Below are 27150 nucleotides of genomic sequence, written 5' to 3'. Positions count from 1 at the left end.
CCGGTGTCCAGGAGCCTGAGCACCCCTCCCTAATATCCCCGGGATATCTTAGGACAAGTGCTGTCACTTTGGAGGAACGTCCCACTTGCTCACATCCCATCACTACCTTCTCCATGCAGAGAGAGAAAGACTACGAAGGTTAGCCACCACACCTGCAGAGACGACCGTGAGCCTGTCCCTGTCCATGTCTGCCACCTGGACAGCCCCTGGGTGAGAGGCTGTGGGGGTACAAGTCCTGCCTCGCCACCCTCACCAATCTGACCCTGGCCAAAGTTCTTGGCACAGCAGACATCCCGACTCTACTCACCGGCAGAAACACAGACAGACAACCAACCTCCCTGGATGCACCCTTCCCCATCCTCTCTGACAGCCGTGATCTGGAGGGAAAGAAACCCAAACTGTGATCTCTTCGAGGGGACGCTCAGGCTGGCTCCCCCCAAGACAGTACAAACAGATGATAAATGTGGGAACACCTGGGACAGGAAAGCCACGTGTTACTGCGAAACCACAGACTCAGTCCGCAAAGAAGGCCACGGAATGCACGCTCATCGCTGGAAACTTGGGTGGCATTTCACCAGGAAACCTGTGCCCCTCCTGTGCCCTCTCTTGACCCCCCCCCGCTGTGGCCCACACCCGTTCTGTGTCCTCCATGTCTCAGCCTGTGGCCCCCTCAAATCCTGCTCTAGGACCCAGGGCCCTTCTGCCAGGACCTCTGGACACCCACAGTCTAGAAAGAATATCTGTTACGTGGATGGGCTGGCATCTGGACCCCTTTTTCCCTGGGGTGTGGCCTGGGGCCTAGATTCTTCCAGCAGGAGCTCCACGCTGAGCCTCCAGGGGCAGGGTGGGGACACTGAGGGGCTGGCCACTCAGAGACCATTTTCTTCCAGGAGTTGGGAAGGGGGGACAAGTCCCCAGAAACTGCCCTAGCAGGCCTTGGCCAGGATCCCCAGCCTTGGCCCCATGGCTCCCAGCTGGTTCTATGTTCAGGCCGTGCTACCCGGGGTCACTGGCACCTCTCAATACCTTCCAGAGCTCCCAGGGCCCAGACTGGTTGTCGTCCTCACAGCGGGGAGCTCCGAGCAGTCCGTCCCCCTGCCACGCTACACCCACCATTCACCACCTGTGAGGTCACCCCACAGTGCATGGCCACTACCTGTCATACACTCCAGCGTCTCTAGTCACGTGTGTCCTCGGAGCTCAGACCCACACGCATCCCTCTCACCTCTCCTCTCTCAGCCTGATACAATTCAAACACACCCTCTCCCCATTCTCTTCCTTGACAACACCACGATCTGTGGCCATGTAACAAACTTCCCCAGAATCTATCGGCTTAAAACCTTGTCTCATAGCTCCCGTGGGCCAAGGATTCAGGAGCAGTTTTGGAATGGTTCTAGCTCAGACACTCTCCTGAGGTTAGGGTCAGGCCTGCGGCTGAGGCTCTGGTCGCCTGAAGGCTGGACGAGGGCCACGGGTGCTGCTTCCAAGGAGGTCCCCTCGCACGGCCCGCAGCAGGAGACCTCAGGTCCTCACCACCCAGACTCCCCCCAGGGCTGCTGGGGCATCCTCACTACCTGGCGGCTGGCCCCAGGGGGCGAGCAGGTGGGCAGGGAGAGGCCAGAGGAGGCCTCGACGCCATTCAAGACTGTCCTGGAGGCCACGTGCCACATTCTGTTCATTAGGAGCAAGTCCCCAAGCCCAGCCCATGCGCAGGGCCTGTGGACATTTGTTAAACCACCGCTCACACCCACGTCTCTCCCTGGAAGGTTCTGAGTCCTGCTCCCCGCAGTGCGGTCATTCCTCTGCCGGCTGCAGCCCTCATCACGGCCTCCGCACCGCCCGTCCCTGCAAGCTTCTTGAGGAGAGGAGCGGAGGCTCTCAACAGCCATCTGAGGTGTGAGCAGGTGCAAATGAGTGAGGGAACAGGGCGCCCAAGCCACCTCGGCAGGGGCTGCGTTCCTGAGAAGCTGTGGGAACAGGAGTGGAGGGGAGGGGGGGCCGGCAGGGGCAGGGTCCTCACCCCAGCCAATGCACCTGACCCTTCAGGGCCCATCTCCCCTGCAGGGCGGGGCAAGCAGGTTAGGGTACCCCCACCACCCGCGCTCCCCCCGCCCCACCGCACAGTCTCCCCAGCACTCCTCAGGTACCCGCTGCTGTAGGCCCCTCATTCCCAAACTTCCGCTTGATGCTGTCTGTTTGAACAGCCAAGTGCCCATCGTTAAGGTTGGTGTGAAACCGCACACCGACCCCTCTGTGGGGGCCAAACACTTCCCCCCCAAGCTTGCCCTCACCGCCCCCTCTGATACCCCTCTTTCTGAGAGGGTCACCCACCCCAAGGGTCAACCTGGACCAAACTGGGTCCACACCAGAGCCGGAGGCATGTCCCCATCTCAGGGCCACCAATGGAGGCTGTCTGTTCATCTTCCAAAACTCTGCTGGGTCTGCTCAAGGAAGGGGGAGAGGGCTGGGGCAGCGAGGGGTCTGCTGGGACTAAGTGGGGTGAGAGAAACATGGGGCCCCGTGGGAAGAGCTCACCCCACCCCGACCCACAGGGAGCCTCTAGCCACAGGGGCAGGATGTAGGTGCCATAGCTGGTTGTTCAAGGAGAAGCTATTTGTGCTGAAGGAAAGGAAACAGACCTCCAGCGCATCACGAAATCACACTTTCTGGAAGTTGTAGCCTCGCAGTCTCCAAGGGTACCATCCCATGAAGACAGAGCCTGGCCAAGTGAGGAGCCCAGAGCAGGTGGGAGGACTCCTTACCCCAGCGGCCCCACCCCACTGGAGTCAGAAACACCTGCTCAGTGGGAAGGGGTTTATGGTGGCCCCAATGACCCCTGGAGACAAGATTAGGGTTGGTTCTGTGTGGGGGAAATGACACTGGTCGCATGCATAAATACACGAAGCAACGTGTCCCACTAGCATGCATCCTTCGGCCTGTCACGAAAACGCCCCAGCTGGGCAGCTCCATCCCCCCCAGGAATGAACCCACAGAGCTGGGGCTCCCTGAAGCAGGAGAAGCCAGCCCAAAGTCAGTGCTTCCTGTTCTTTGCAGGAGCCCGAGACCACCTGGCTGAGGTCCACTGCTCAGCTCACGGGTGGAGGCGGAATGGTCTTTTCAGTGTTGGATTTCCATAGTTTATCTACAGGAGAGAGTGTCTGCAAATTCGCCAGACGGCAGCTCCCAACCACAGAGCAAGAAGGGTGCTCCTCCGGGGACCACAGCAGGGAGCCCCCTCCCCAGCAACGGTGTTCCCGCTCCAGACCATTCTCACAGTGGTAGCGGGAAGCTCAGCGCCCCCCGCCACAGACCCCTGGAGGTTTGTCAGTGACGCCGGGGCCGGTCGCCAGAGAGGCAGAGCAGAGTCCGTCCCCATGGCCAACTCCTCTTCCAGGTCCACCAGGGTCCAAACGGCGCAAGGGCCTGTCGGCCGCAAAACTGCTGACCTCTGATTTCAAGAGAGCCTTGGAGGACCCAAGGACAGAGCACAGCAGAGCGACCCTCCCCTCCAGCTCTGTGCAGCCAAGACCAGGACTCCGGGGCTGTTTCCAGAACGACAAAGTGGCCTGAGGTGACCGAGCAGCCCACTGTCCCTCCAAGCCACCTCCACACCCCAGACAGCCACATCTGTGGTTGATGGTTCTTTGTGCTTCAGGAGCGAAAAGCCCCTCAGAAGCCTCTCAGAGGCGGGCGTGGGGGACAGGGAAGTGACGTCCCTTGAGGCCCAGGCAAGTCCTCACCGACAGCTCCAAACCCCAAGGAGGGGTTGCAGGGCCCCCCGCAGAGAGCACATGGCACAGGGAGCAGGTGGCACACTGCTGTCACACCTCCAGGTGTGCCCATTCCCAGAGCCCGCAGGGCGCCGCGGGGGAGAGGCCAGCAGAGTCCCATGAGGGTTAGGGTGTTGGCAGGGGCTCTGGCTGGGCACACTCGTGGCAGGGGTCCCCTCTCTGCTATGCATGAGGAAGGCAGCTACCATCTGACCTGTCCCATGACGTCACCAGGCCCTCTGAGGCCACGCGGAAGTCCGCAAGTCCGGCAATGCCCAGGACCCAGGTTGGGTGTCAGCCTAAAGAGCAGTGACCTGGGTGAGCTCTGTGTTGGGTGTTGATGGGCTCTGCGGGCTGACGGGCACCATGGGCAGGTCCACGCCTAGTCATGCGGGCCGTGGTACTGTCTCAGAAGTCTTGCAGGCAAGGGCCACGTCCTTGGCGATGCTGCGCACACGGTCGGACACCTGCGTCTCCCGGCGCAGGGCCGGGGCACAGCAGAACTTCCGGAAGCAGGCCTTGAAGTTCTCATCCAGGAAGGCGTAGAGGACGGGGTTGAGGCCACTGTTGACGTAGCCAAGCGCCGTGCAGAAGCGCAGGACGGCCACGGCGGCCTCGCTGCCCGGCTGCACCCCCAGGCCCTGTGCCAGCACGAAGACCTGCACAGGCGTCCAGCAGCCCACGAACACGGCCACCACCACCAGCACCAGCCGCGTGATGCGCCGCAGGTTCCGGTCCTTCTCGCGGGAGCCGGACAGCAGGCGTACGCCACGCAGCCGCCGGATCATGAGGCTGTAGCAGATGGAGATGACAAGTACGGGAATGATGAAGGAGAAGAGGAAGATGCACACGGCAAACACAGGGCCCCAGTAGTCCTGTGGGGCGGGGATCTCCACCAGACACTCGATCTCTGCAGGGAGAAAACCAGGGTCAGTGTGGGTGGACCGGGAAGGACCCTCTGCGACCCAGGCAAGAAGAGCACCGGGGAAGGGGGGCCGCCCCTGACCTTCATCCTCGACCTGCGCCGAGCCCATGATGGCAACAGGAACACCGACAATGGACGCCAGAGCCCAGATGGCCACACTGACAGCCTGAGCCTTGCTGGACGTCCGGACATCGAGAGCTCGGATGGGGTGGCAGACGGCTACGTAGCGGTCCACACTCATGGCGGTCAAGGTGAAGGTGCTGGTGAACACGTTGTAGTAGTCGATGGCAATGACCGTCTTGCACAGGGCGTTTCCGAACGGCCAGAAGCCCAAGAGGACGTCAGTGCCCTGGAAGGGCAGTGTCAGCAGCACCAAGGTGTCTGCCAGGGCCAGGTTAAAGATGTAAATGTTGGTGGCCGTCTTCATCTTGGTGTGTCTGCAGAGAGCACAGGGAAAAGGAAGGCTTCATCCAGTGCCCATGGCTGGACCTGGCAGCAAAGCCCAGGGTCCTTCTCATTGCCACCATGAGGAGCACCCAGTCTGAGGCCCTTGTTAAAATGCAGGTTCCTGGGGCGCCTGGGTGGCTCAGTGGTTAAAGCCTCTGCCTTCAGCTCAGGTCATGGTCCCAGGGTCCTGGCATCGAGCCCCGCATCAGGCTCTCTGCTCACCGGGGAGCCTGCTTCCCTTCCTCTCTCTCTCCCTGCCTCTCTGCCTACTTGTGACCTCTGTCTGTCAAATAAATAAATAAAATCTTTTAAAAAAAATGCAGGTTCCTGGGCCCAGCATAAGGGCATGGAGCCAGGGAGCAAACAGTCCTTCCAGCACACACAAAAGGGTTCCAGACCCGAAGACTGGTCTGCTTTGGAGAAGTTGGGTACGTAGGGTAGCAGGGCACACATCTGACTCTACATGGGATCAAAGAGGTAGGACTCCTACGAAAAAGAGCCTGTACTCCTCCCTCCCTTTCAAGTCTTCCTAAAGACCCTTCACGGACTACAAGGTTGGCCTTACAGACACCAGAGATTTCTAAGGGCTCCAAAGTCTATAAGAGCTCAACAGCCGTCACAGCCCATGTTGTGGTCTGGGGATAGAGATGGGAAATGGTGACAGGAATGGGAGAGGAGCTAATGTGGTCTGGCTGTACCCAAGGAACAGGTCTGGGGACATTACGGCTGCTTAATAAATATTTGTTGACTGAATTAATAGTAATAATATTGGTGATGGTGGGGGGGTGGTAAGTGTGGTGAGTGTGGTAAGTGTGGGGGGGGTGGTAAGTGTGGGGGGTGGTAATTGTTGGGGGGGTGGTAAGTGTGGGGGTGGTAAGTGGGGGGTCATAAGTGTGGGGGGTGGAAAGGTTGGGGTGTCATAAGTGTGGGGGTGGTAAGTGTGGGGGGTGGTAATTGGTGGGGGGTGGTAAGTGTGGTGGGGGTGGTAAGTGGGGGGGTGGTAAGTGGGGGGGTCATAAGTGTGGGGGGTGGTAAGTGTGGGGGGGTGGAAAGGTTGGGGGATCATAAGTGTGGGGGGTGGTATTGTTGGGGGCTGGTAAGTGTGGGGCATGGTATTGGGGGGGTCATAAGTGTAGGGGGGTGGAAAGGTTGGGGGGTCATAAGTGTGGGGGTGGTAAGTGTGGGGGAGTGGTTATTGTTGGGGGGGTGGAAAGGTTGGGGGGTCATAAGTGGGGGGGTGGTAAGTGGGGGGGGTGGTAAGTGGGGGGGTGGTAAGTGGGGGGTGGTAAGTAGGGGGGGTAACGATGTGGGTAGAGATGGAGACAGCAGTGATGGTCGTGGTGATGGGGTCGTGGAGGTGGGAGGAGTGATGGTGGGGATGACAGTGTTGGCAGCAGCAACACCAGAGGGGACAAGGCTCCATGTCACCGAACCTACCATAAGAGGATCTGGGTCAGTTCTGCGTCTTAGAGAAGGATTTGGAATCAGCAGGAACAGGCCTTAATTATGACCAAATAACAGCACAAGAACCACAACAGCAGACACCTGAGCCAAGCTCGCCACATGGATTTCATTCTCATTTAAGATTTTATGAGGCTATACTGGTCCACACTCTGTACAGGAGGACACTTAGGCTCAGAGGATCTAAGTGGTCTTAAAAAGAGCAGGTAGGGGCACCTGGCGGCTCAGTGGGTTAAGCCTCTGCCTTTGGCTCAGGTCGTGGTCTCGGGGTCCTGGGATCGAGCCCAGCATCGGGCTCTCTGCTCAGCGGGGAGCCTGCTCCCCTCTGCCTCTCTGCCTACTTGTGATCTCTGTCTGTCAAATAAATAAATAAATAAAATCTTTAAGAGATTTTTTTTTAAGATTTTATTTATTTATTTGACAGACAGAGATCACAAGTAGGCAGAGAGGCAGGCAGAGAGAGAGAGGAGGAGGAAGCAGGCTCCCCACTGAGCAGAGAGCCTGACATGGGGCTTGATCCCAGGACCCCGGGATCAGGACCTGAGCTGAAGGCAGAGGCTTTAACCCACTGAGCCACCCAGGTGCCCCATAAATAAAATCTTTTTTTTTTTAAGATTTTATTTTTATTTATTTGACAGAGAGATCACAAGCAGGCAGAGAGAGAGGAGGAAGCAGGCTCCCCGCTGAGCAGAGAGCCCGATGCGGGGCTCGACCCCAGGACTCTGAGATCATGACCTGAGCCGAAGGCAGCGGCTTAACCCACTGAGCCACCCAGGCGCCCCCATAAATAAAATCTTTTAAAAAAATAAAATAAAGTCTCTTAAGAAGAGCAGGGCTTGCAAGTGGTGTCTCTGACCCTTGGGCAGCCGATCCCAGACCGCAGGGTCAGAATACACTGTTCTGACACGCAGGCTTGTCCCTGCCCATCAGTGTCTCTGGGGACCTTCCCTGTCTGCTCTGACGAGGACGAGGATGTGGCTCTGAGTGTGGATGCCCCACGGCGGAGGAGAGAGACAGAGAAGCGATGATGACAGGAAGGGTGAAACAGACCACCACAGGCTGGGTCACTTGTCACCTGCAGCACACCCCCCAGCCACAGAGGGCCATGTGAGTCCGGTCCCCTGGGGTTCAGCACCGCAGACAGACAGCTGCTCTTCCCTGACCCCTGCATAAGCATGTGCACCTTACACACCAACACACACACCTTGCACGTGTCCGTGTGCACACTCACACACTGTTTTTACACACGTGGGCACTCACACATGTGTGCATGCTGACACTAGTGTGTGTAGAGGCACACTTGCATGTGTGTGCTTGTACACGCATGCCCAGCTGTAAGGTACACATGTGTGTGCATGGGCACACCGCACCGCACGCTAACTCGTGTGTGGACACTCTCACCCATGCATGTGTGCACTGTTGTGTACCCACCTACATGTGTGCACTTCACAGATTTGTGTGCCCACCTGTGTGTGCATGCTTGTACCTACGTGTATACATGCACACACACGCACACATGCACACCCGTCCTCACAATGTCCCCATGCTGTTCCTATGATGTCCCCCTCTCCTGCAGCCTGGCCAGCCCTTCTGATCCCCCAGGCTATCCCAGTCTAAGCACCAGCACATGCTGGAGTCGACCCAGACCCCGGCAGTCGCCCAGAGCCAAAGGGGAGGGGCTTCGGGCACAGCCCCAGCACCAGCCGCCCCTGCTGAGCCGGAGCTGCCTCTCAGGGTCACCGTGAGATCCATGCGATCTTCCCACAGTGGCTGGGCGAGGAGCTGGGCCCCCGCATCGGGGGGTGTGATCTGTCAGGAGTCAGGGGGACATTCCATCGGGGACACAGCTGCACCCCCCTCCTCCCGCCTACCATGACCAGGGTGAGCAAGGCTGATCCCTTCCTTTCCTTCTCCCCCTAGTCCTGTGCCCCAGCCGTGAAGACATGAGCACCCAGGGCCTCAGAACCAACCCTGCCCCTGACGCTGCCCGACAGGATGACCAGAAATTGAACAGGAAAGGTGCAGAGTCTCTACCTGGCAGGCCCACCCAACACAGTCCCCTGCCTGCTTCCCCTCTGTAGCGGCGTGGATGGGTCCCCAGCCTACCTGAGGATGACATACATGACGAGGCAGTTCCCCAGGAGTCCCCCAATGCAAACAGCCAGGTAAAGCCCCACAATGGTGACCTTGAGCCCAAGGGGCAGGAATGCGGCGGCGTGGCTGGCGTTGAGCAGAAGGTGGGGGGGCGGCAGGCTGTGGTTGGGGCTCAGGAGGGTCAGGTTGCCCTGCAGGTGGCCACTGTAGAGGACCTCCCAGAAGGGGGCAGGGAAGAGGGACTCCATTCTGCCTCCCTGTGTGCAAAGCCACCTGGTGCCTGGGAGAGAACAGGGACACATGACCACAGCACCTGACCCCCACCCAGCCTGGAGGCCTCTAAGCACAGGGTGCGTAGCCTCCGCCACCCCCCCACAGCCATGGACGCAGAGGCACACACGCACACGCAGAAACCATGGAGACAAGCAGACCTGTGTGCACAGACAGGGATGTGCCTAGAGGCGTGTGTGCAGACGAGACGCGGTCTCGCGAGGCCGACAGTCTCCTGCATGGGACTCACGCGTGTAGTCACAGTCACACACCGACACACGTGTCCACCCACAGTGGCTCAGGGGCACACAGCTATCCATGTGTGCACACCACCCACAGAAAAGTCCAGACCTGACCTCGGGCACACACAGACACAAAAGGGGCAGAGACACACCCAGAAACCCGTGGGACACAGGACACGACTCCCTCCTGCCCCTCCCCAGTCCTGCCCCGGGGCTGCAGTCTGTCCACACCCGACCCCAGTCTCCCGACCCCCACCCCCCGCAGCTTAGGCCTTACCTTAGCAACCTCCGTGGGAGCCGAGGCTGTGGCGGCTCTAACCCTCAGCCCCGCCGGCGCGGGGCTGGGATGCCACTGCCGGACCAGCCGCAGGTCCGCGCGGGGCTGCACGGGGCTGGGGCTGCGGCGGGAGCGCGCGACTCCTTCCCAGCAGATGCCAGACCAGACGCCGCAGCCTGGCGCGGAGCTGAGGGATGGGGCGGAGCCTGCCGCTCCTGAGGAGGAGGGGCCCTGAGGGCGGGGTGAGGGGCCTCAGGGAAGGGGGGATGGCCGGGGCCCCGCACTGGATGTCCTTTGAGCGCACACTGCGAGATGAACGACAGAGACCAGCTCCCACACACAGATACGGACAGGGACGCAGATCCACACGGGAACTGAGTCGAGGGATAGACATACACACAAGGACACAGACAGGGACAGGGGACAGAGACTCAGGGGGACGCCCACAAGACGCACAGACTGGGACACGGAGGCGAGGCCTCATCTAACACACAGAGACACTGCCTCAGGTGGACCCAGACCAGCCCCGGTTGGCATTCTGGGCCCAGAAAGGGCCCCTCAGCCGGTGTCCCCGGCGGAGCAGGGGCAGGCCAAGAAGAGGGTATGTGCGCAGCAGGACGCCTGCTTGGCCAGCACTAAGTGGGTCAGAGCCTTGTGGACCAGCAGGGCGCCTCGACTCCACGGTGCACCCTGTGTGCCCATCACGCACTCCACAGGTCCACGGTGAAGGCTCATCAGTCCCCGCACACCAGGTCCCCGCCATCAGCATCAGCTTTCTGCAGATGGGAGCATTAAGCCTCTGTGTTGTGAAACCCAGGTCCATCTGCCACTTTGAGACACACCAAGGGTGTCTCTGCCCCAGCTGGAGTCCCAAAGTGACACCTGAACTTCATTTCCTCACAGCCTGGGCCCCTAGCACCCGTGCAGCTGAACAGCTCCCACGGGGCTGCCTCCTTCCTGGCACTTGGGTCACGTGCTGTGTGGGTGACCCCTTAGCTGAGTCACCAGCCTCCAAGTCATGGGGTCCTTCTTCCTGCACAGGCTCTACTCACATAGCCCAGACCCTGCTTGGAGCAGCCATCTCCAAGGATGGGGACCTGGTTGCTAGGCGACTGGCAGCAGCGTTGCTAGGATACCTGGCAAATCAGGAGACCATGGAGCAGGCAGGTGCCCTAGGACTCAGCATCCCAAGCTGTCCCCCAGGACTTTCCTCTGCATCTTCACTGCAGCAGATTCAGGGACAGTATGGAGACACGGGGCACAACCACGGAGACACTCCCTCAGGACATGCAGGGACACACAGGCTCACGTGCAAACACACATGAAGACACCGAAGCAGACACATGACTGAACACACAAACATGGGTTCGGAAATGCACACACTCACTCACAGGCACAAACACATGGGCCGCACACACGTGAACCCACACCAACAAGCACTCGAGGCACACGAGTGGCAGGGCAAGAGCAGGGAGACCCACAGATCAAGGCTTCCAGACCCCCAGGAGACACACACGTGCCCCCACACCCTCCAGACGAAGCCAGAAGCAGGATCCTGCTGACCTCAGGAGCCCAGCAGGGCCAGGAGCCCAAGGAGGCTTAGCCCCCGTAGCCTCCCCTCGCTGGCAGGAGCCCACGGAGCTGCGTCCCATGGTGGCCTTCAGTGGCTCCCCGCTCAGGCCCAGACTGGGGCAAGAGGGGGCCGTGAGGCTGGTCTGGAAAGGCTCATGTGAGTGCACCCAGTGGGCCCGGCACAAAGGATAGCCAGAGGCAGATTCCTGGCCCCTCACAGGACAGTCTAAGCCAAAGGACAGGCTCGGTCACCCAGCTCATGAGTGGCCAGGCCTGGAGGCTGACTGTACTCCCTGAACACAAAAGGGACCCCACAGAGGGGACCGGCAGCACAGAGGACGTGGCCCAGGCTTCTCTGGACCCCCGAGCAGCCAGGCTAAGACACCGAACACAGGTGTCTCACAGGGGACAGCAGGGGACACGTTCTGTGAGAGAGCATTTGTGTCCCATGCAGGCAAAACAAAACGCACAGGTGATGTGGAAATGTTGGGGTTCAGAGCCGACGGCCAAGAAAGAATTCTTCAGTGGAAGAAAGTGTGTTTATTAGCACACAGGGACAAGACCCGTGGGCACAAAGAGCTGCACGGGGCTTGTGAGGACAGGCCGATCATGCACTTTTAAGTTGGAGGGGTTAGGGACAGCATGAGCCTCTGAGGTGTTTCAGAAGCAAGATTTCCAGGACACTGAGGGGGTTAGCTACTGTCAGGAAAACAGTATTATTACTGTCTAGTAAACCCTCAGTCGTGGGACCTTTCCAATGTATACTGGTGGGTCATACACTTGGCGGATGACTGCCAACATATCTTTTGGGGAGTAGAGATAAAGGAAGTTTCCAAAGGAGTTTTTATATGTTAAAGTAGACTCAGGGGCGCCTGGGGGGCTCCGTCAGTTAAGCATCCGACTCTTGATTTCCATTCAGGTCATGATCTCAGGATCGTGAGATCGAGTCCCATGTAATGCTCTGTGCTGAGTATACAGACTGCTTGGGACCCTCCTCTCCCCCTCTCTCTCTCCCTCTGTCCCTCCCCGCCACCCCCACCCACCCTGCTTGCCCACCCCCTTTTTGTCTCTCTCTCTCAAGAAAAAAAAGTAGATTCATGGGACCCCAGGGGGGGGGGGCGTTAAGATCGCCTTTCGCCCTTAGCGAAGTGTCGACATTAGGGCCACTGAGCTCCCAGAGGAAGGTCAAGGATTTGTCCATGGGTTATAAGTAGTAAGGACATTTCATTTTTCTTTGGCCTTTGTCTCCCATATCACAGGGAAGCCAGGGACAGCCCAAAGCAGGCAGCTCACATGAATGAGCACAGAATGCGTGTCCACAAACCCTGGCTTCGGCTGCCTGGGCTGCACTCGGGAGTCATAGGCATTTGTGGCCAGACCTGGGTCCCAGAGAGATTTACACCCACAAAGTGAGGCGAGTGCACTTTACTCTTGCCTAGTGAGTCGGGGCCTGGGAATGCCACCACTCACGGCCACAGGCAGGCGCGCTGTCCCCTCCCCTCTGCCTCAGCTTGCTTCCCTATCCCTGGGTTGTGCTCAGGGGTCCCGGTACAGTCACCGGAAGACACAGAGCAGCCACTCCAGGGCAGGTTAGCCCCAGCCCATTTGTGCTGTTAAAAAGTAAAAGACTTTAACAATTCTGAGTTTCATCATAATAAATTTGTTTGTTTGATTTTAACTTTACCATAGTTATATAATTAAGGCAAGAGGAGGATTGAGCTGTGTGTGGCTTTTCAATATAGTGTTAAGTTCTGCAGTCATTTAATAAAGCTTTGAATTTTATTGTGGCGTTTTATTTGCAGGCTCTGGAGCATTTCCATCAGCCCTTGAAAAACACGTGAGTCCTGGACACAAATAGATGAAAGACGGCTGCCTGCTCATATCTCCCAGGTGCTGGGCTCCAGACACACGGGTGGCACCTCCACCACCCGCAAGGTGTGGGAAGGAGCTGGAAGAGGCTACTTGCAGGAATGTGAGCCATGTGGGCACCAAGCCAATGATGGGTAGGGAGGAGGGGTACCAAAGTTTTTCAACCCTGCAAAAACAGAGGGAAAGTTCCAAGTCCCTTCTTGTAGAAAAGCGTGCCTCCACTTGCTCTATAAAACCCACCCTACTGCCAGGAGCCAGCAAGCAATTCCCCTTCTGTGAGGCCTCCTGGGCCAGACCTGGGAAGCTGAGAGGAGAGCCCAGACCTCTGTCTCCCAAAACTCACCAGCATGGGAGCACAGAGTTGAGCCAGAAGCAGCCCCTGCCTGGGCTATATGTCTCCAGGAGGCCTGCCTGGAGGAGGCTGCCAGCTAGGTGAGACTCCCTAAGCCCTCATTGCTTCTGGATCCCAGAGACCTTTGTCTTCAACAAGCCCCAGGGTTGGTGCTGAATCCCAAGGCCCAGGCCACACCCCAAAGGCACATGCTGGGCAGGAATGGGTAGCACCCAGCGAACAGCTTGTGCCAAGGTTTGGGGGCTGGAAGGGTGGACAGCCATTCATTCTGTGGAGCTCGGGACTGGTGCAGGCTCTGCGATATAGGAGCACAAAGGCCAAAAGCTCCGCTGAGACCCCACCCCCAAAGCCAGGACAGTTCCCCCCTCAGAGGTGGAGGTCCTAAGCCCCCAAAGGCACCATTGCCCTGACACACAGCCATGAACGAAGGAGACAGTTATGAGGGTGTCCTGGAGGGCCCCCGTGCACCAACAAATTATGGCGCAACCTGCAGCACAAGCATATGACTTCATGAATTCTAGAACAAACTGACAAGCGCATGAGTGAGGTACAGAATTAATACCCTGATAAGTGAATTGGTTATAAAACAGTACGGCCTTAACAAATACGCAAACAGACCACAGAAATCTAGGTCCCAGCACCCAGGACCTAGAAATTCTGGGTTCAGCAAAATCTGGCTCTGGGAACTTGCAGGACCCCGAGACCCCAAACTTGCCCTGGAAGAGGTGAGAGGTCCTGAGCTCTGCCCCAGTTTCCCTCTCCTGTGAACAATAGCGGCTGTGGGAACCCTTTTGGCTCATGCGTCAGGAAAAACCTATCAGACAGGAAGGTCTCATAAGCTACGCCCTCTGCCCCCAAAACTAGCCCCCCAAGACCTCTCCAGCCAGGAAGCTGGCCCCACAGACCCCCGAAGAGTGCGTTTGGGGCTCCCCAGGGCGCCAAGAAAGGGCATGGGGCTGGAAAAGCTGACAGTCACTTCCTCCAGCTAGGCAGGGGCCCAGACAGCCGTAGACATTTCGCCCCTGGAAAGGTGGCACCCTCCGAGGACCTGGACCCCCGCTTGGCTCACGCCCTTCCCTCCCCAGGGACAGCCCGGCTCCCCCTCCCCCACCCACCCCACCCTCCTCCCCCCTCCCCCCTCCCCCCTCCCCCCCAGAGGGCGGAGAGGGTGGGATTCCTGGTTGCCAGGCAACCGTGTCAACAAGCCCCAGAGAGTCAGGGCTCCGTTGGAGGCTCAGACCCTAGAAAGTGGAAAGTATGGGGTGTACAAAAGGGGATCGAGGGGTAGCTAAGAATGGGGTGGGGGAGGGAGCTGGCCGCCCCCAGACGCCATGCTGTGGCTCTGCCTCCGGCGCACAATGGGCCAGGATGGGTCCAGGGACTGGGGCCAGAGGTGCTCTGGGCTGGGAAGGTGCCCTGCAGGGCTGAGCCAGGACCCCTGCAGGGCTGAACCAGGACCCTAGGGGAATTTCCCTCTCCCCACTTGTGGGACCTAACTGGTCTATAACCACCCTGGGCTCTGCTCTCCCTTCCTGCATCCAGACCCAGCAGGGACAGGCTAGGAGGGCGGGGTCCCCCATTATCCCACCCCCACCCCACCCCACCTTGGGCAGCAAGCCAGCTGACCATTCTGCTTTCAGCGCCCCTAGAACACATGTAGGACCTTCCACAGACACACAGATGGACCCATACAAGAACATACAAACACTGGCACACACGTCTCCTCTGCCCACTCCTTCCATCTCCAGCCCCTAGACTATAGCAGCCCTCGGGTTCCAGGGGTCTGGGGGTGCGCTGACAGACTGGCAACCACAGACATGGGGGCCTGGGGCACATCAAGGGTCCCAGAATTGTGGGGAAGGGTCCACCAAGCCTCACTCACACCAGTCTAACACTGGCCTCCACTCCTGTGTAGGGGTGGAGGTCAACTCAGGGGTCTCAGCATTTTCTCGGGGGACAGAGAAGCAGCCCATGGGCAGAAAGGGAATTTTCTGAAATTAAGTGAATCAGAAATTTCTGGCTGACTGCAAGGATAAATAGGACGTGTGCTAGGCTCGCCCAAAGGTGCAGAGTCTGGGGCACCTTGGGTCCAGCAACCGACTCTTGATTTCTGCTGAGGTCGTGAGTGGATGCGCGTGGGGCTCCCGGCTCAGCGAGGGAATCTGCTTGAGAGTCTCTCTCCCTCTTGCTTCCCTTGCGCGCGCCCGCGCTCTCAAATAAATAAATCTTAAAGAAGAAACAACAACAAAAAAAAAGGCGCAGAGGCTGGAGGTGTGGAACCTCAAGCCAGCTGCGGGGGCCAGGCCAGAGGGGCTGGCAGGTGGCCAGTGGGACTCACTCTCCCCTTGGCAGGGCCCAGGATGGAGGCGCGGAAGGAGGCCGGGCGCAGGGGCCCGCGGGAGCGAGCGGAAAAGGGGTCCCGTGAGGAGCAAGCCAAAAAGGGGTCCCGTGAGGAGCGAGCCAAGGGGCCGCCCGCGGCGGAGCCCCCCAAACCGGGTTGGGCCCTGTCGCTGGAAGGGCTGGCGGCCATGCGCCCCCCGCAGCGTCGTCGTCACATGCTCTTCGGGGACCTGCTGGAGGACGTGGGCGCGGCCGCCTCCATCTTCCCCCGCGAGTCAGTGGAGCTGGGGTACCGCATGCCCGATCTGCGCGCCTGGACGCAGTCCCTCGAGCTGCCCGCGGTGCGCCAGGACCTGCTCCTCGGCGTCCTCAAGGCAGCCGAGGCCCGAGGACGGATCCGGGCCCTGCAGCTGCGCTACATCCGCATGCGAGTGAGGCCCGGGGCCCGGAAGGAAGGGGCGCGCGGGCGGGAAGGTTGGGGTGCGGGCGGGGCGGGGAGACCGGGCCTCGTCAGCGGAGGAAAGTTGTTGGGGGGTGGGGTGGGGATCAAACGGCGGGAGGGGCCGGCTCCGGCGCCCCGCAGGAGGGGCGGGCGGAGCAAAGCACAGCGAGGCGTAGACTCAGAAACACCCCTGACCCCCGCCCCGACCCGCAGGCGGAGGAGATCGCGCTCCTCGTCCTGCAGCAGAAGTCCGCGCGCGCCGCCATCCGGCTGGAGCTGTTCCTGCCGCCGCGGCTGAAGCCGACGCGGATCCCCGACCCCCTGGACCGTCAAGAGGTACGCAGAGGCCCGGGAAGGGGAAGGGGGAGTTCCCCGCCCTCCTCTCCGCACACCTGGCCCCAGCCCCTTTCACCCGCAGAGGAGGCGCGTGGAGACCATCCTGCAGGAGAAAGTTGATGGCAGCATCTTCCCACGTTGACTGGGACCCCACAGTGTGCCAACGCGCCCCACCGTCCCACATAAAGTTCTCATTGTCCAAGCGTCCCCTGGTCGTTACGCTGCCTCTCTCCAGGTTCCCGGAGAAGGAAGGGGACAGTGTGGATGCAGCCTCCCTGGCATCCGATGTCACAGACATCTAGATACATCGCGCGGACGGGGGAGGAGGGGAGGGGCGGGTCCAACAAAGTAGAAGGAGGAGCAGGTTCAGATCAACATGGGACGCTGGTAATCTCTCAAATCCCGCGCTGCCCCAATCAGGCACCCTGGTACCCTGCGGGTCTCTAACAGCCCCCTGTCTGAGGGAACAGGAGTAAGAATTGGGCCAACCACTGTCCCAACCCCAGCAGTGAAGGGCGAGCTCAGGGAGAAAGTGGGGCCCAAGTGGGACCCCACATTGTAGGTTATTCCTTCAGGGGTCAGAGAGGAGGGTGACATTCTGGGCAGGACGAGGGACTGCACAAGCCTAAGGTGGCATTTGGAGCCAGCTGTGCCCCAGGGGTCCTCCAGGGGGACCATGGTGGGGGAGACTAGGGAAAGGGAGACCAACTCAGGAAGGCCCCTACTTCTCCAGGCAGAAAATCACCTTTTCATCCTGAACAACCTCCTCAGCTCTGCCCTGTGCCCCTTACGCACAGACGCACATATACGGGAGGGAAACCACCCATGTCCTGTTCTGACAAACCCTCCTCCTGCGGAGGCTCCAAACACTGAACTTGGTAGACAGATTTTCCTGTAGAGAACTTACTCTTCTCGCTGACACACAAATTTTGAGCCTAGAACTTGGCCATGTCTCCCCTTTCTTCCCTCCTAGTCCTTAGATGGCCGCAGCAGTGGGGGCTGAAAGGATTGAGACAACCCCCTGGGGGGGCCAGGGAGGCCTGCTGAGTGGCCCTCAGGAAGCCCTTCTCCCCCTGTACCTGACCATTCACCCTTTCTGTGCTGTCGCTGTCCTTGGCCTCGGTCCGCACCCAGAACCGTGTGTGGAGTCTGCGGCAGGTCTAGGACGAAGGGGAGAGCTGTGCGGGGCAGTCGTGAGGGGAGGGGCGTGGTTGAGCAGAGCTGGGGAAGGAGGAACAAGGGCAGAGGAGGGGGCCTGCACTGAAAACAAGTCACCAGGGAGAGGGAGGCATTCTCTCTGTCATCAATAGGATAACGTCCAGCGCTGACTCTCCAGGACCCCAGCACTCTGTCTCTTGGGCATGTACTGACCACCTAGGACCGTTTTATCTGTTTGGTAAATGCAGATCTCATTCCATCACTTCTCTGAGTCTCCATTTCTTTATCTTTAAAATCGAGATCTTGAGGGTCTTACCTGGGCCATGAGTGAGCACAGTGAGGGCTCCACAAGGGTGTGGTCCCTCTGCGTTGGGCGACCACACAGAGCCCTTCGGAGAAGACCACCCAGAGGGTGGCCGAGGGCAGCTCTGTACCAGGCACTGAGCTGACACATGGCAGGCAAGCCCTTTGAGCCCCACACCAGGGGGGGGGGCCTAGGTCTACAGAGGAGGCCAGGGCAGGTGGCTGAGGGCATTTCTGTGGGGCCCAGAAGAGGCTTCTGCTATGGGAGAGCGAAGCCTGCAGGCCAGAGCCCAGCATCCTGGGGACTGTGCCAGGTTGGCTGGATTCCTGGGGCTGTGATCCCGCTCATGCTCTGGACAGAGGGTCCTGGTGTTGAATGCCACGGCCACCGCACCTGCTGCACAACCTGCAGCAACTCCCTGCCCAGCCCGTCTGGGCTCCCCGCCATGGAACATGGGTATGCTCTGGGCAGAGACAGACTCACCAGAGAAGACGCAGGACCACCAGGATAGCTGGGGTGAGGGGAATGGAGTACAGGCCTGAGTGGCCAGAGGACAGGGGTGAGTGGCCACAGAAGGTGTGGCGTATGGAGGGCTGAGAGGACAGGGGAGTAGGGAACAGCATGAGTGGGCCTCGGAGTGTGCTGAGCTGGCCCCCTGGTCAGCTGGCCTCACATTTCTCGGGAGGTGGTGGAGACCACAGCAGGCTCTGGGAGCAGCTGGGCTGTTTGTCGGGGCACAGCTGTGGCCTGGCTCTGTGGGACCCATCTCTCAGGATGGTGGCCTAGGCTAAACGAGAAGCAGCCACCCACCGGCTGGACAGACTTCCAGTCTCTGCTCTGGCCTTGCTGTTGGCCTGGCAGCCAGAGAGTCTTGTGGTCGTGCCGGCCAAGGCCCCCAGGGCTCACAACACCAGGAGGCACGTCAGCCTGCAGGGCCCCCTCACCTCTCTGACCTTGTCCCACACTCTCCTCCAGCTTGGCATCCCCTCTCCCAAGGCCTCTGCCTGGGAGCGTTCTCCAACGCTCTCCTTTGCTGAGTGATGCCTCCCTCCTCGGCTCCGAGGTCCTCCTTAGCCCTCCTTACCCCTAACCCAGTCTGCCAGTCTGTTTCTTGTCTGCCCCAGGGCTCGCTGCTGGGGCCCTCAGTCGGGCGCACGGGGAGCACCCAGATAATTGCTGAATGAATGAGCACATGTAAAATCACTTCCCTGGTCACCTTGAAGAGTTCTGAGAAACGCGTGCATATCGACTTGTGCAACTGGAAGGCATTTTGTGAGCCGGCCTCGGGCATCAGGAGCCCATTGGGCAGAGGGCCTGCTAAGGGCCAGGAGATGCTCATGGTGCAAGGCCGGGGACACAGACCCTCTGCAGATGTTTCCAGGGCAGGGTCGCCGCCACGCTGACACTGGCCCAAAGCATGCTGGGATAAGAAAGCTAACTGACAGCTGTAATGGGTCATAAAGTATCAGGAGGGTCAGCCAAAGAGAAGGGACAGGGCATTGTGGCAAAAAAGGGAGGGTGTGGCTTTAAACTTTAAGACATAGTGGGGCAACTGGAGGCTTCGGAAGAGACTCAGCCTGCCCCGCAGACAGGAACATTCGGTGACTCCAGACGTAAGAACCCATACCCTCGGCATCAGACCCCCTTTCCCGGGGAAGCCCCCTCGAGCACGGAGCCAGCATAGGCTTAACCCCACTTTACAGGCGCGAGTCCACACTCGCAGAGACGCTTAGGGCTGGGCCTGGAGGGACCCCCGAGGCTTGAGGGCTCTCGGGGTCAGGCACTGGACCAGAGTCTCATGAACACCCACAAGAATGGCAAAGCTGGACTGGCCCCCCTGAACAGAGTGGGGGACACGGCCACACCCCCCCGTCTATTCCAGTGCCAGCTCAGGCCGTCCTGGGTCCAGAGGCCCCGTTATTAACCCCTCATCTCCACGGGCTACCCTAGGCGATGGTGGGGATCTGCCGGGTGCTGGGGAGGGGGCGGGTGGGGCATGAGGCCAGCCGAGCGCGGGGCGGGGCGCGCCTGGCAGGGCGGGCCGGGCGCCTCCCCGCGCGAGGAAGTCCCGGCCCCGCGCTTTGGGGAAGTGCAGCCGAGGCGCCTGCGCACTGCACCCTGCGCCCCCTCCCCGACGATCCAGCCGGACCTCGGGGCGCGCGGGCCAGCGGCGGCGGCGCGAGCGGCTCGGGAGCGCGGCCGGTGAGTGCGCGCGCGCGCGCGCGTGGCGCCGAGGACGGCGGCCCTGCCCCTCCGGGCCCCGGGCCCGGGGGCCGTACGGGGCGGGAGCCGCGGGAGCTGGCGCCGGGATCCGCACCCTAAGGACTCCAGCCGCGGGGTCCACGTGGACCCTGGGCCGCGGCGGGACTGGAGCCAGTCCCCCGCGCGTGGGGGAGGGGGTGCTGCAACCCGGTTCCCCTTTTTCTGCAGCTCAGAGCCTGGGGAAGTGATTGCTCAAAGGGGGGGCCGGAAGAACCCCCGTTTCCGCGTCTCCCGCCCCCCCCCAGCCTGGTGGGGAGGGGCCGAGGCGGGACACCCTGTCCGCCCCCACCCCCATCCCCTTGGATCTGGCAGCCACTCACCCTGCAAGGCGCAGGGGAGGCGCTGCGCCCCCGACCCCAGCTGATCGGGGGCTCCCGGCGCCGGCCTCCCTCCAGAACGCCGCAGGAGTACCTCCTGCCGTCCGAGTCGAGTCCCTGCTGCTGCAGTGCACGCCCCTTCGGCAGCCAGGGTGGGGCCCAGAGGGAACCTGGCACATCCCGCCCCCACCTCGCCTTTGGGTCGATGGTGAGTGGGGCGCCATGGCGAGTTCCTTGAGACAGGGGTGGGGGCGTCAGAGGCTAGAGGAAGGGGCCCCTGAAGAAGGAGACAAGCTCTACCAGGCCAGACCTTGCCAGCAGCAGGAGGAAGAGAGAAATAGGTTGCCCCCACCACTGCAGAAGGGTGGGGGGCAAGGGTCACCAGGGTTAGAAAGACCTGGCCTGCCTTGGAGGAGTCAGGCTGGGGCTCCCCGCACCAATCAAATGGGGGGGGGGGGGCTGCAGACCTCAAGGGTACTGAGTACCATCAGAATCAAAGAAAGGAGCCCCTCTGTCAGCCCTCCACCCAAAGGTTATGGCATTTTTTTCTGGGATTGTCACATTTTCTTCTTTTTTTGGACTGGGCGGGCTCAGGGACGTTCTTTTTCCTTCTGTGGAGCAGAGTAGCAGCTGCTCCCAAGGGAACCTCTGTCCCCAGAGGCCAGGCTTGCTGCCTGTCCAGCCTCTCCCATCCCAGACTTGGGGGCCAAAGCCCCCAAGGGGCTGGGAAAGGGGAATGCATCACCTCCCAAATGCTAGAATGGGGGGCAGAAACCCCAGTTCAGACCCTGTAGCCCCTCAAGAGAGAGTGAGCGGCCAGAGAACCCCAGCCAGCCTGAGGAGGGCGCAGGGAGCCAGTCCAGGCCTGCAAGAGGCACAGAAGACGCGGGCCCCAAATGCACCCTCCAGCCCCGGGGCCCCCCTGGATCTGCACTCCCAGACAGGGCCCCTCCTCTAATTCAGAGCTAAGTCTTGGGGTGCTTGGGGGAGAGGGGCAGGCCCTGCCCCCACTCACAGTGGGTGGGGGGTGCAGAGGAGGAAGAGCAGTTTTCTGCCCAGCTGCCAGACCAGAGGTTGCCACACCCCTTCCTTTCCCTAGAAGCTTGACCTCTGAGGGAAAGGCAAGCTCTCAGCTGCTCCTTCCCCATCTGCTTGCCCAGTGTCTCTGGGACCCAGTTTGAGGGTCCCCTCCCCCAGGATCTCAGGGGAAGTCAGGTAGCTAGCTGGTCAGGGGCCTCAGCCCCAGGGGACCCTACACTTTACCCCTAGCTTTGGGTCAGGGCAAGGCCTCTGCGTGCCCAGGCCCTGGAGGCAGGGGCGCTCCGGTGTACACGCTGTCCCGGCGTCCCTACTCCAAGACCTGCCCAGCCGTGGTGCCTGTCCTAGAGCTCCTCCTCCCTTCCCTTCTACCCTGGGAGACCCCAAGAAGCCAACATGGCCCAAATGGGGATTGAAAGTCCACAAGCTGAGGGGTGGGGACAGCAGGGAGGATGGTAATGACATGAGAAAATAAAGTGAGAGCAAGTCGTGAGCCTCCAGGCACAAAGATGGGGGTGAGGGCAGGACCTGGTGGCTCAGGAAGGTCCTTGTCAGCTGTGCAGGGAAGCCCCTGGGCCCTGTGTGTCCTCACTTAGGCCAAGGTGGGCGCAGGCAGGGGTCGTGGTGGGAAAGCATTCAAAACGGCCCCCAGGGCACTGACTGACTCCCTCCCCGTGGTGGAGACTTTGGGATCTGTGGTTGGCCTCATCGGGGGATGGAGGTGGGAGGGTCAAGCTCCTCACCCTGTCTTGGGACTCCAGAGCCCAGGGCCCCCTGCATGCCTCCACCCTGAAACATGGGTACAGATACTGAAAAGAATGCTGACCCTCACCTCCTCCAGCAATCCCACATCTCTGACTCAGGGAGCAGGACACCCCAGCCCCTTGCTACCCCCCACGCCCCTCCACCACTGGCACCCCAGGTCGCATTGGTTTCCACAGCCTGGTGGGGGTGGGGGAAAGGAGGCTGGGAGCCCCTGGGTGTGGTAAGGTACCAGCTGGGGGGTGAGTCCTGGAGGCAGGGCCCAGGACCTAGAAGACAGAAGCCATGGGCTCGTGGCTAGGGGGTTCATGGCCCTCCTCCCCCACGCCCTGCTGCATTTCCCACACCCTGGGAAAGTCCTGGCCCACTCCTCTCCATGCTGCAAGCCTAGTGACCTGCAGACAGGCACTCCCCATGGGGAGCAACCCTCCCCCTGCCCCTACCCACTGCAGAAAACCCAAAATGGAGGGAGCTGGGGAGGGGGTCCAAATGTCTGGCCACCACCCTCATGCATTAACCTGATAGCCCCAGACCCGTGGGGCCCCCAGTCCCCTTGGGAGGGGCCAGGAGCCGGAAACCAAGAAAGAGGAACCCAGACTTCCGGCTTCCCAGGGACAGAGCAAATGGGGGTGTCCCGGAACCTCCTGTGGAGATCTTGTCTGGGGCCCCCTCCTCACCAACCCTGTCCCGGCTCACGGCGCTGGTGTAGGCTGGGGCGGAGGTAGGAGCCTGAACAGAGTGGGGGGTAGGGGAGCAGGCCCCCAGGGGTCTGGGAAGGAAGGAGAGACTCTCAGGACCCCTTCCAGGGAACAAGTAGAGGCTACAGTCCCAGGTTCTCAGTGAGAACCTCCACCTCTCTTCTCAGACTCCCAGGCTGTGGTGAGGGTCCTGGAGCCAGCACCACGGAGCCCGGGCGACCTCCTCCTCCCACCCATGCCCACCCCACATGAGACTGAGAAGCAGGTGCACCACCTCCACCCCTGCCTCTGCCCCCCTTGTGGGAACGGGGGTGGGGGGAGCAAAGAGTTGGGAGGCTGGGAGGCGGGGATTGCCCACCCAGGGGAGTCGGGGAAAAGGTATGTGGGCCGAGGCTCTGGCCTGGAGCTGAGGAAGCCTCCATGTCACCAGCACGTAGGGCCGCAGGAGGCAGACCAGCCCCCCTCGATGTCCAGTCATGACGCAGCCCCCCCGGCTGCCCCCAGCCGCAACCCCTGCTGCTTGTGCTGGTGCTGCTGTTGTGGCTGTTCCTGGTACGTGGAGTCTGGGGAGGGGGGCGATCCTGGAACGTGGGGACTTGGGGGGGCAGGGCCGGGGGGGTGAGCTGTGCAGATGTGGGGCTGTAGGGCCCGCCCCCCAAACCCTCAGATGGCCTCTGAGGCATCGCCAGAAGGCAGGAGGCCTGTGCCCCCCACAGCTCTTATCCAAGGGCCCCTGGGCCCTGCTGACCAGTGGCCAGTGCCCAGACCCCTCTGCATGTGTGGCTTTCAGGCGTAGAGCGCCCGAGGGTGTGTCCGTGTGCAGGCACCTGGCCAGCCCACCAGGTGTGCCACATCTGTCCATTTACTCAGCACATGGAGACGCCGCTGTGACACAGCCTCAGCTGGCCCTGGGGTCCCACAGAGGAACGAGACAGAAGCCTGTCCTACACAATGTTAGGTGGAGGGACAGTGAGCCTGGGGACGATGGGGACGAGCTTCCAGAGCAGCCTGCCAGAGGGCGGGGGTGGGGCCCCCAGGTGGTAAGGGGGTTCTGTAGGCCTGCAGAGAAGCTGTTGGGAGTTTTCAGTTGACAGAGACCTAGCCCTATTCAGGCTTCCAGCCCATGGGGATTGAGTGGACAGCGCTGTGGGGACTCAAAGGGGGATTTTTTTTTAAGATTTTATTTATTTAATCGAGACAGAGAGAGAGAGTGAGCATGGGCACAAGTGGGGGGAGGCAGAGGGAGAAGCAGACCCCCCACTGAGCCGGGAGCCTGCTGTGGGGCTTGGGCCCAGGACCCCGGGATCACGACCTGAGCCGAAGGCAGACACTTCACCGACGGAGCCCCCCAGGTGCCCCTCAAAGGGGTATCGGCTGACCAGTGAGCAATTCACGCGCGAGATGGGAGAGGGGTGGTCACGACAAATCAGGACGCACTAAGACTTTGCCTGTGGGACCGAGGGAGAGTTTGGGGTCTAGCAGGCAGGGTAAGAGAGGAAGAGTCTGTCTGGCTCTTTGGGTTTGAGATGTCTGTTAGACATGCAGGGGCCATGGAGGGAGGTCTGGCTGGAGGCGGGGCTGTGGCAGCCAGCCCTGATGCCATGTCTTGAAAACATACCAAAAACTTGTATCTTAATGAAAGAAAGATGCTGTTACTTTAGGGACCCTTTAAACACGATGTAGTTTTGGGGCGTCTGGGGGGCTCAGTTGGAGAAGCATCTGCCTCAGGCTCAGGGCACGATCCCCGGGGGGTCCTGGGTTTGAGCCCCACGTTGGTCTTCCTGCTCAGCGGGGAGTCTGCTTCTCCCTCTCCTTGGGCTCCTCCCCCCTGCTTGTGCTCTCTCTCAAATAAATTAATAATTTTTTTTTAACTAAGTAAATAAATAAACACAATGTAGTTTCAGGGAGTCTCCCTGCTATGTAAATACATAGGTACTATGTACACACACATAACCCCAAGTGAAGACGCGGGTGCTTGAAGGCTTAACCCTTCCCCGGCGGGTGGGACAGGAGCCGACTGCGGAGCGGCCCTCCTGCAGGGGCTTCACGCAGAAGCTGGGCCCTCCTGTGCCGTGTGGGTGCGCGCGCATGTGTGGGTGTGGGTGCGCGCGCGTGTCTGTGCCGTGGGTGGGGTGGGTGCGCGCGCGTGTCTGTGCCGCGGGTGGGGTGGGTGCGCGCGCGTGTCTGTGCCGCGGGTGGGGTGGGTGCGCGCGCGCACCCAGCCCAGGTGTACCACCGAGGCCAGAGCCACCTCTCTCTCTGCGGGCAGGGCTGAAGAGCGGCGGCGAGCGTGGCGGGTCTCCCGGGAGAACAAGCTGCAGCCTCTCCCCGGTTGCGAGGCATGGTAGGTGTGGCCGGCCGCGTGCGTGCGTGGGTCTGGGTGGCGGGGGGTGCAGGCCTGACCTGGCCTGGCGGGGAATGCCCACAGCGCCACGCCGAGCCCCGAGGAGGTGCGGAGCTGGGCGCAGTCGTTCGACAAGCTGATGCACAGCCCGGCGGGCCGGAGCGTGTTCCGGGAGTTTCTGCGCACGGAGTACAGCGAGGAGAACATGCTCTTCTGGCTGGCCTGTGAGGAGCTCAAGGCAGAGGCCAACCAGCACGTGGTGGACGAGAAGGCCAGGCTCATCTATGAGGACTACGTGTCCATTCTGTCCCCCAAAGAGGTGCACCGCTGTGGGGAACCAGGGCGGGGCTGGGGGGGGGCGGGGACACCTCCAGGGCCCCTGACCCCCGCATCCCCTCCCGCAGGTGAGCCTGGACTCGCGCGTGCGGGAGGGCATCAACAAGAAGATGCAGGAGCCGTCCGCACACACGTTCGATGACGCCCAGCTGCAGATCTACACGCTCATGCACCGGGACTCCTACCCCCGCTTCCTCAGCTCCCCCACCTACCGTGCCCTGCTGCTCCGGGGGAGCTCCCAGTCCTCCAGCGAGGCCTAGGCTGCTCACCCGCCCGCGGCCGCACAGACTCGGGACCCATCCGGCAGGAAAGGACTCGGTTACCTGTGTCAGCAGGTGTCCGGCACGCCCACAGGGGCCCAGCACCCCTGGGGGCAGTCCCAGACTGGAGCCCCCTCTCTACACTAGGGACATGGTACCCTGAGGTCCTGCTGTGAGGCAGGTGTGAGGGCCTCTGGGATCTAGCAGACCCTCCCGATCTGGCTCCCTGTTGGCTGGCCCAGGGCTCCTGCTGGGGCTTCTGCTGGGGGAGAGGGACCCTCCCAGGAGTGCTCACGGACCCAGCGGCTTCATGGGGGGCCTCCTCCCCGGCAGCCGGGGACCTTGAAAAATGCCTCTGATGGGAAGCAGAGCCTCTGTGACGTCTAGTTGTTACATGAGGAGACCCTCTGACTCAAGCTGTCTGCGCCCAGATCAGACCCAGAACCTCAAAACTAGGCTCAAGGCAACAAGAGCCAGTTTCTTTTTTATATTTTCATTAAGTTTAAACCTGGAAACATGTCTTTACTGTATTTTATCAAAAAAAGAAAAAGATGTTTTCATATTTATCTCCATTCCTTCTTCATCCAAAATAGGATCTTACTATCGAAGATATTTTTATTTTTTTTTAAAGGTTTTATTTATTTATTAGTCAGAGAGAGAGAGGGAGAGTGAGCACAGGCAGACAGGGTGGCAGGCAGAGGCAGAGAGACAAAGCAGGCTCCCCGCTGAGTAAGGAGCCCGATGCTCGATCCCAGGACGCTGGGATCATGACCCCAGGCGAAGGCAGCCGCTCAACCAGCTGAGCCACCCAGGCGTCCCTTGAAGATATTTTTAAAGCAAACGTTCTCTCCTTTCTTTTCACATTGGGGGAGATTCAAGAATGATGGATTGTCCCAGACCCAGTGCAGGGAGTAGAGGAGACCTGGCCCCTGTGGGCAGCTGCGCTCACCCAATGGCCGGTGAGGGTTCCAAGGCGAGGGCGGGGTGCTGACAGGGGCAGCCTCCATGAGGCACAAGCGCTTGCCGCCCCATCACCCGAATTTCTGGGAGGCACAGCGACTCAGACCTGCAGCAGGTCCAGGGCCCACCCCATCCATTCTATCATCAGGAACAGAGGGTCAGGGTGAGGACAAGTCCTTGTGAATGGCTGGGGACCCAGATGCAGCCTCCTGCCCATAAGCCCTGGGCCCAGAGCTGTAGTGCCTGGGGAAGTTTGGGAGACCCTGGGTCCTCTACCTAAGGCCCCCTCCACCAGATCCCATGTGTGTGCACAC

At 60.5% G+C, this 27150-nt stretch overlaps 3 protein-coding genes across 15 annotated transcripts; 2 read left to right on the top strand and 1 right to left on the bottom strand.

The window, feature by feature from the left end:
* Positions 1-2007: 2007 nt before the first annotated feature.
* OPRL1 (opioid related nociceptin receptor 1) lies at positions 2008-20545 on the bottom strand. 5 transcript variants are annotated; one of them, XM_047745799.1, is made up of 4 exons: positions 8710-8795; positions 8225-8412; positions 4777-5132; positions 2008-4680 (listed from the first exon to the last, which is right to left on the bottom strand). In XM_047745799.1, exons 3-4 carry the CDS (start codon positions 5120-5122, stop codon positions 4157-4159), a joined length of 870 nt encoding a protein of 289 aa, XP_047601755.1. In that variant the 5' UTR covers positions 5123-5132; positions 8225-8412; positions 8710-8795; the 3' UTR covers positions 2008-4156. The 5 variants fall into 5 exon arrangements, with proteins under 5 accessions (XP_047601755.1, XP_047601754.1, XP_047601753.1 ...); XM_047745797.1 differs by lacking the exon at positions 8225-8412 and adding an exon at positions 20442-20545 and having other exon boundaries at positions 2009-4680; positions 8710-8977; XM_047745795.1 differs by lacking the exon at positions 8225-8412 and adding an exon at positions 9487-11881 and having other exon boundaries at positions 2009-4680; positions 8710-8977.
* Positions 13252-17811, top strand: LKAAEAR1 (LKAAEAR motif containing 1). Of its 4 annotated transcripts, none has more exons than XM_047745810.1 (4): positions 13252-13359; positions 15633-16050; positions 16275-16397; positions 16480-17811. In XM_047745810.1, exons 2-4 carry the CDS (start codon positions 15640-15642, stop codon positions 16537-16539), a joined length of 594 nt encoding a protein of 197 aa, XP_047601766.1. In that variant the 5' UTR covers positions 13252-13359; positions 15633-15639; the 3' UTR covers positions 16540-17811. The 4 variants fall into 4 exon arrangements, with proteins under 4 accessions (XP_047601766.1, XP_047601764.1, XP_047601763.1 ...); XM_047745808.1 differs by lacking the exon at positions 13252-13359 and adding an exon at positions 14455-14530 and having other exon boundaries at positions 15632-16050; XM_047745807.1 differs by lacking the exon at positions 13252-13359 and adding an exon at positions 14456-14534 and having other exon boundaries at positions 15632-16050.
* On the top strand, positions 19842-26494 carry RGS19 (regulator of G protein signaling 19). Of its 6 annotated transcripts, none has more exons than XM_047745800.1 (6): positions 19842-20061; positions 20517-20646; positions 23367-23488; positions 25206-25280; positions 25365-25599; positions 25685-26494. In XM_047745800.1, exons 1-6 carry the CDS (start codon positions 19856-19858, stop codon positions 25874-25876), a joined length of 960 nt encoding a protein of 319 aa, XP_047601756.1. In that variant the 5' UTR covers positions 19842-19855; the 3' UTR covers positions 25877-26494. The 6 variants fall into 6 exon arrangements, with proteins under 6 accessions (XP_047601756.1, XP_047601761.1, XP_047601760.1 ...); XM_047745804.1 differs by lacking the exon at positions 20517-20646 and adding an exon at positions 23104-23201 and having other exon boundaries at positions 19977-20061; XM_047745801.1 differs by lacking the exon at positions 19842-20061 and adding an exon at positions 23104-23201 and having other exon boundaries at positions 20122-20646.
* Positions 26495-27150: the final 656 nt, after the last annotated feature.

Source organism: Lutra lutra, chromosome 9 (genome assembly GCF_902655055.1).
Source record: "Lutra lutra chromosome 9, mLutLut1.2, whole genome shotgun sequence".
In the NCBI taxonomy this organism is placed as follows: domain Eukaryota; kingdom Metazoa; phylum Chordata; class Mammalia; order Carnivora; family Mustelidae; genus Lutra; species Lutra lutra.
The sequence above is the reverse complement of the archived record's forward strand: the minus strand, read 5'-3'. Positions and strand labels throughout refer to the sequence as shown.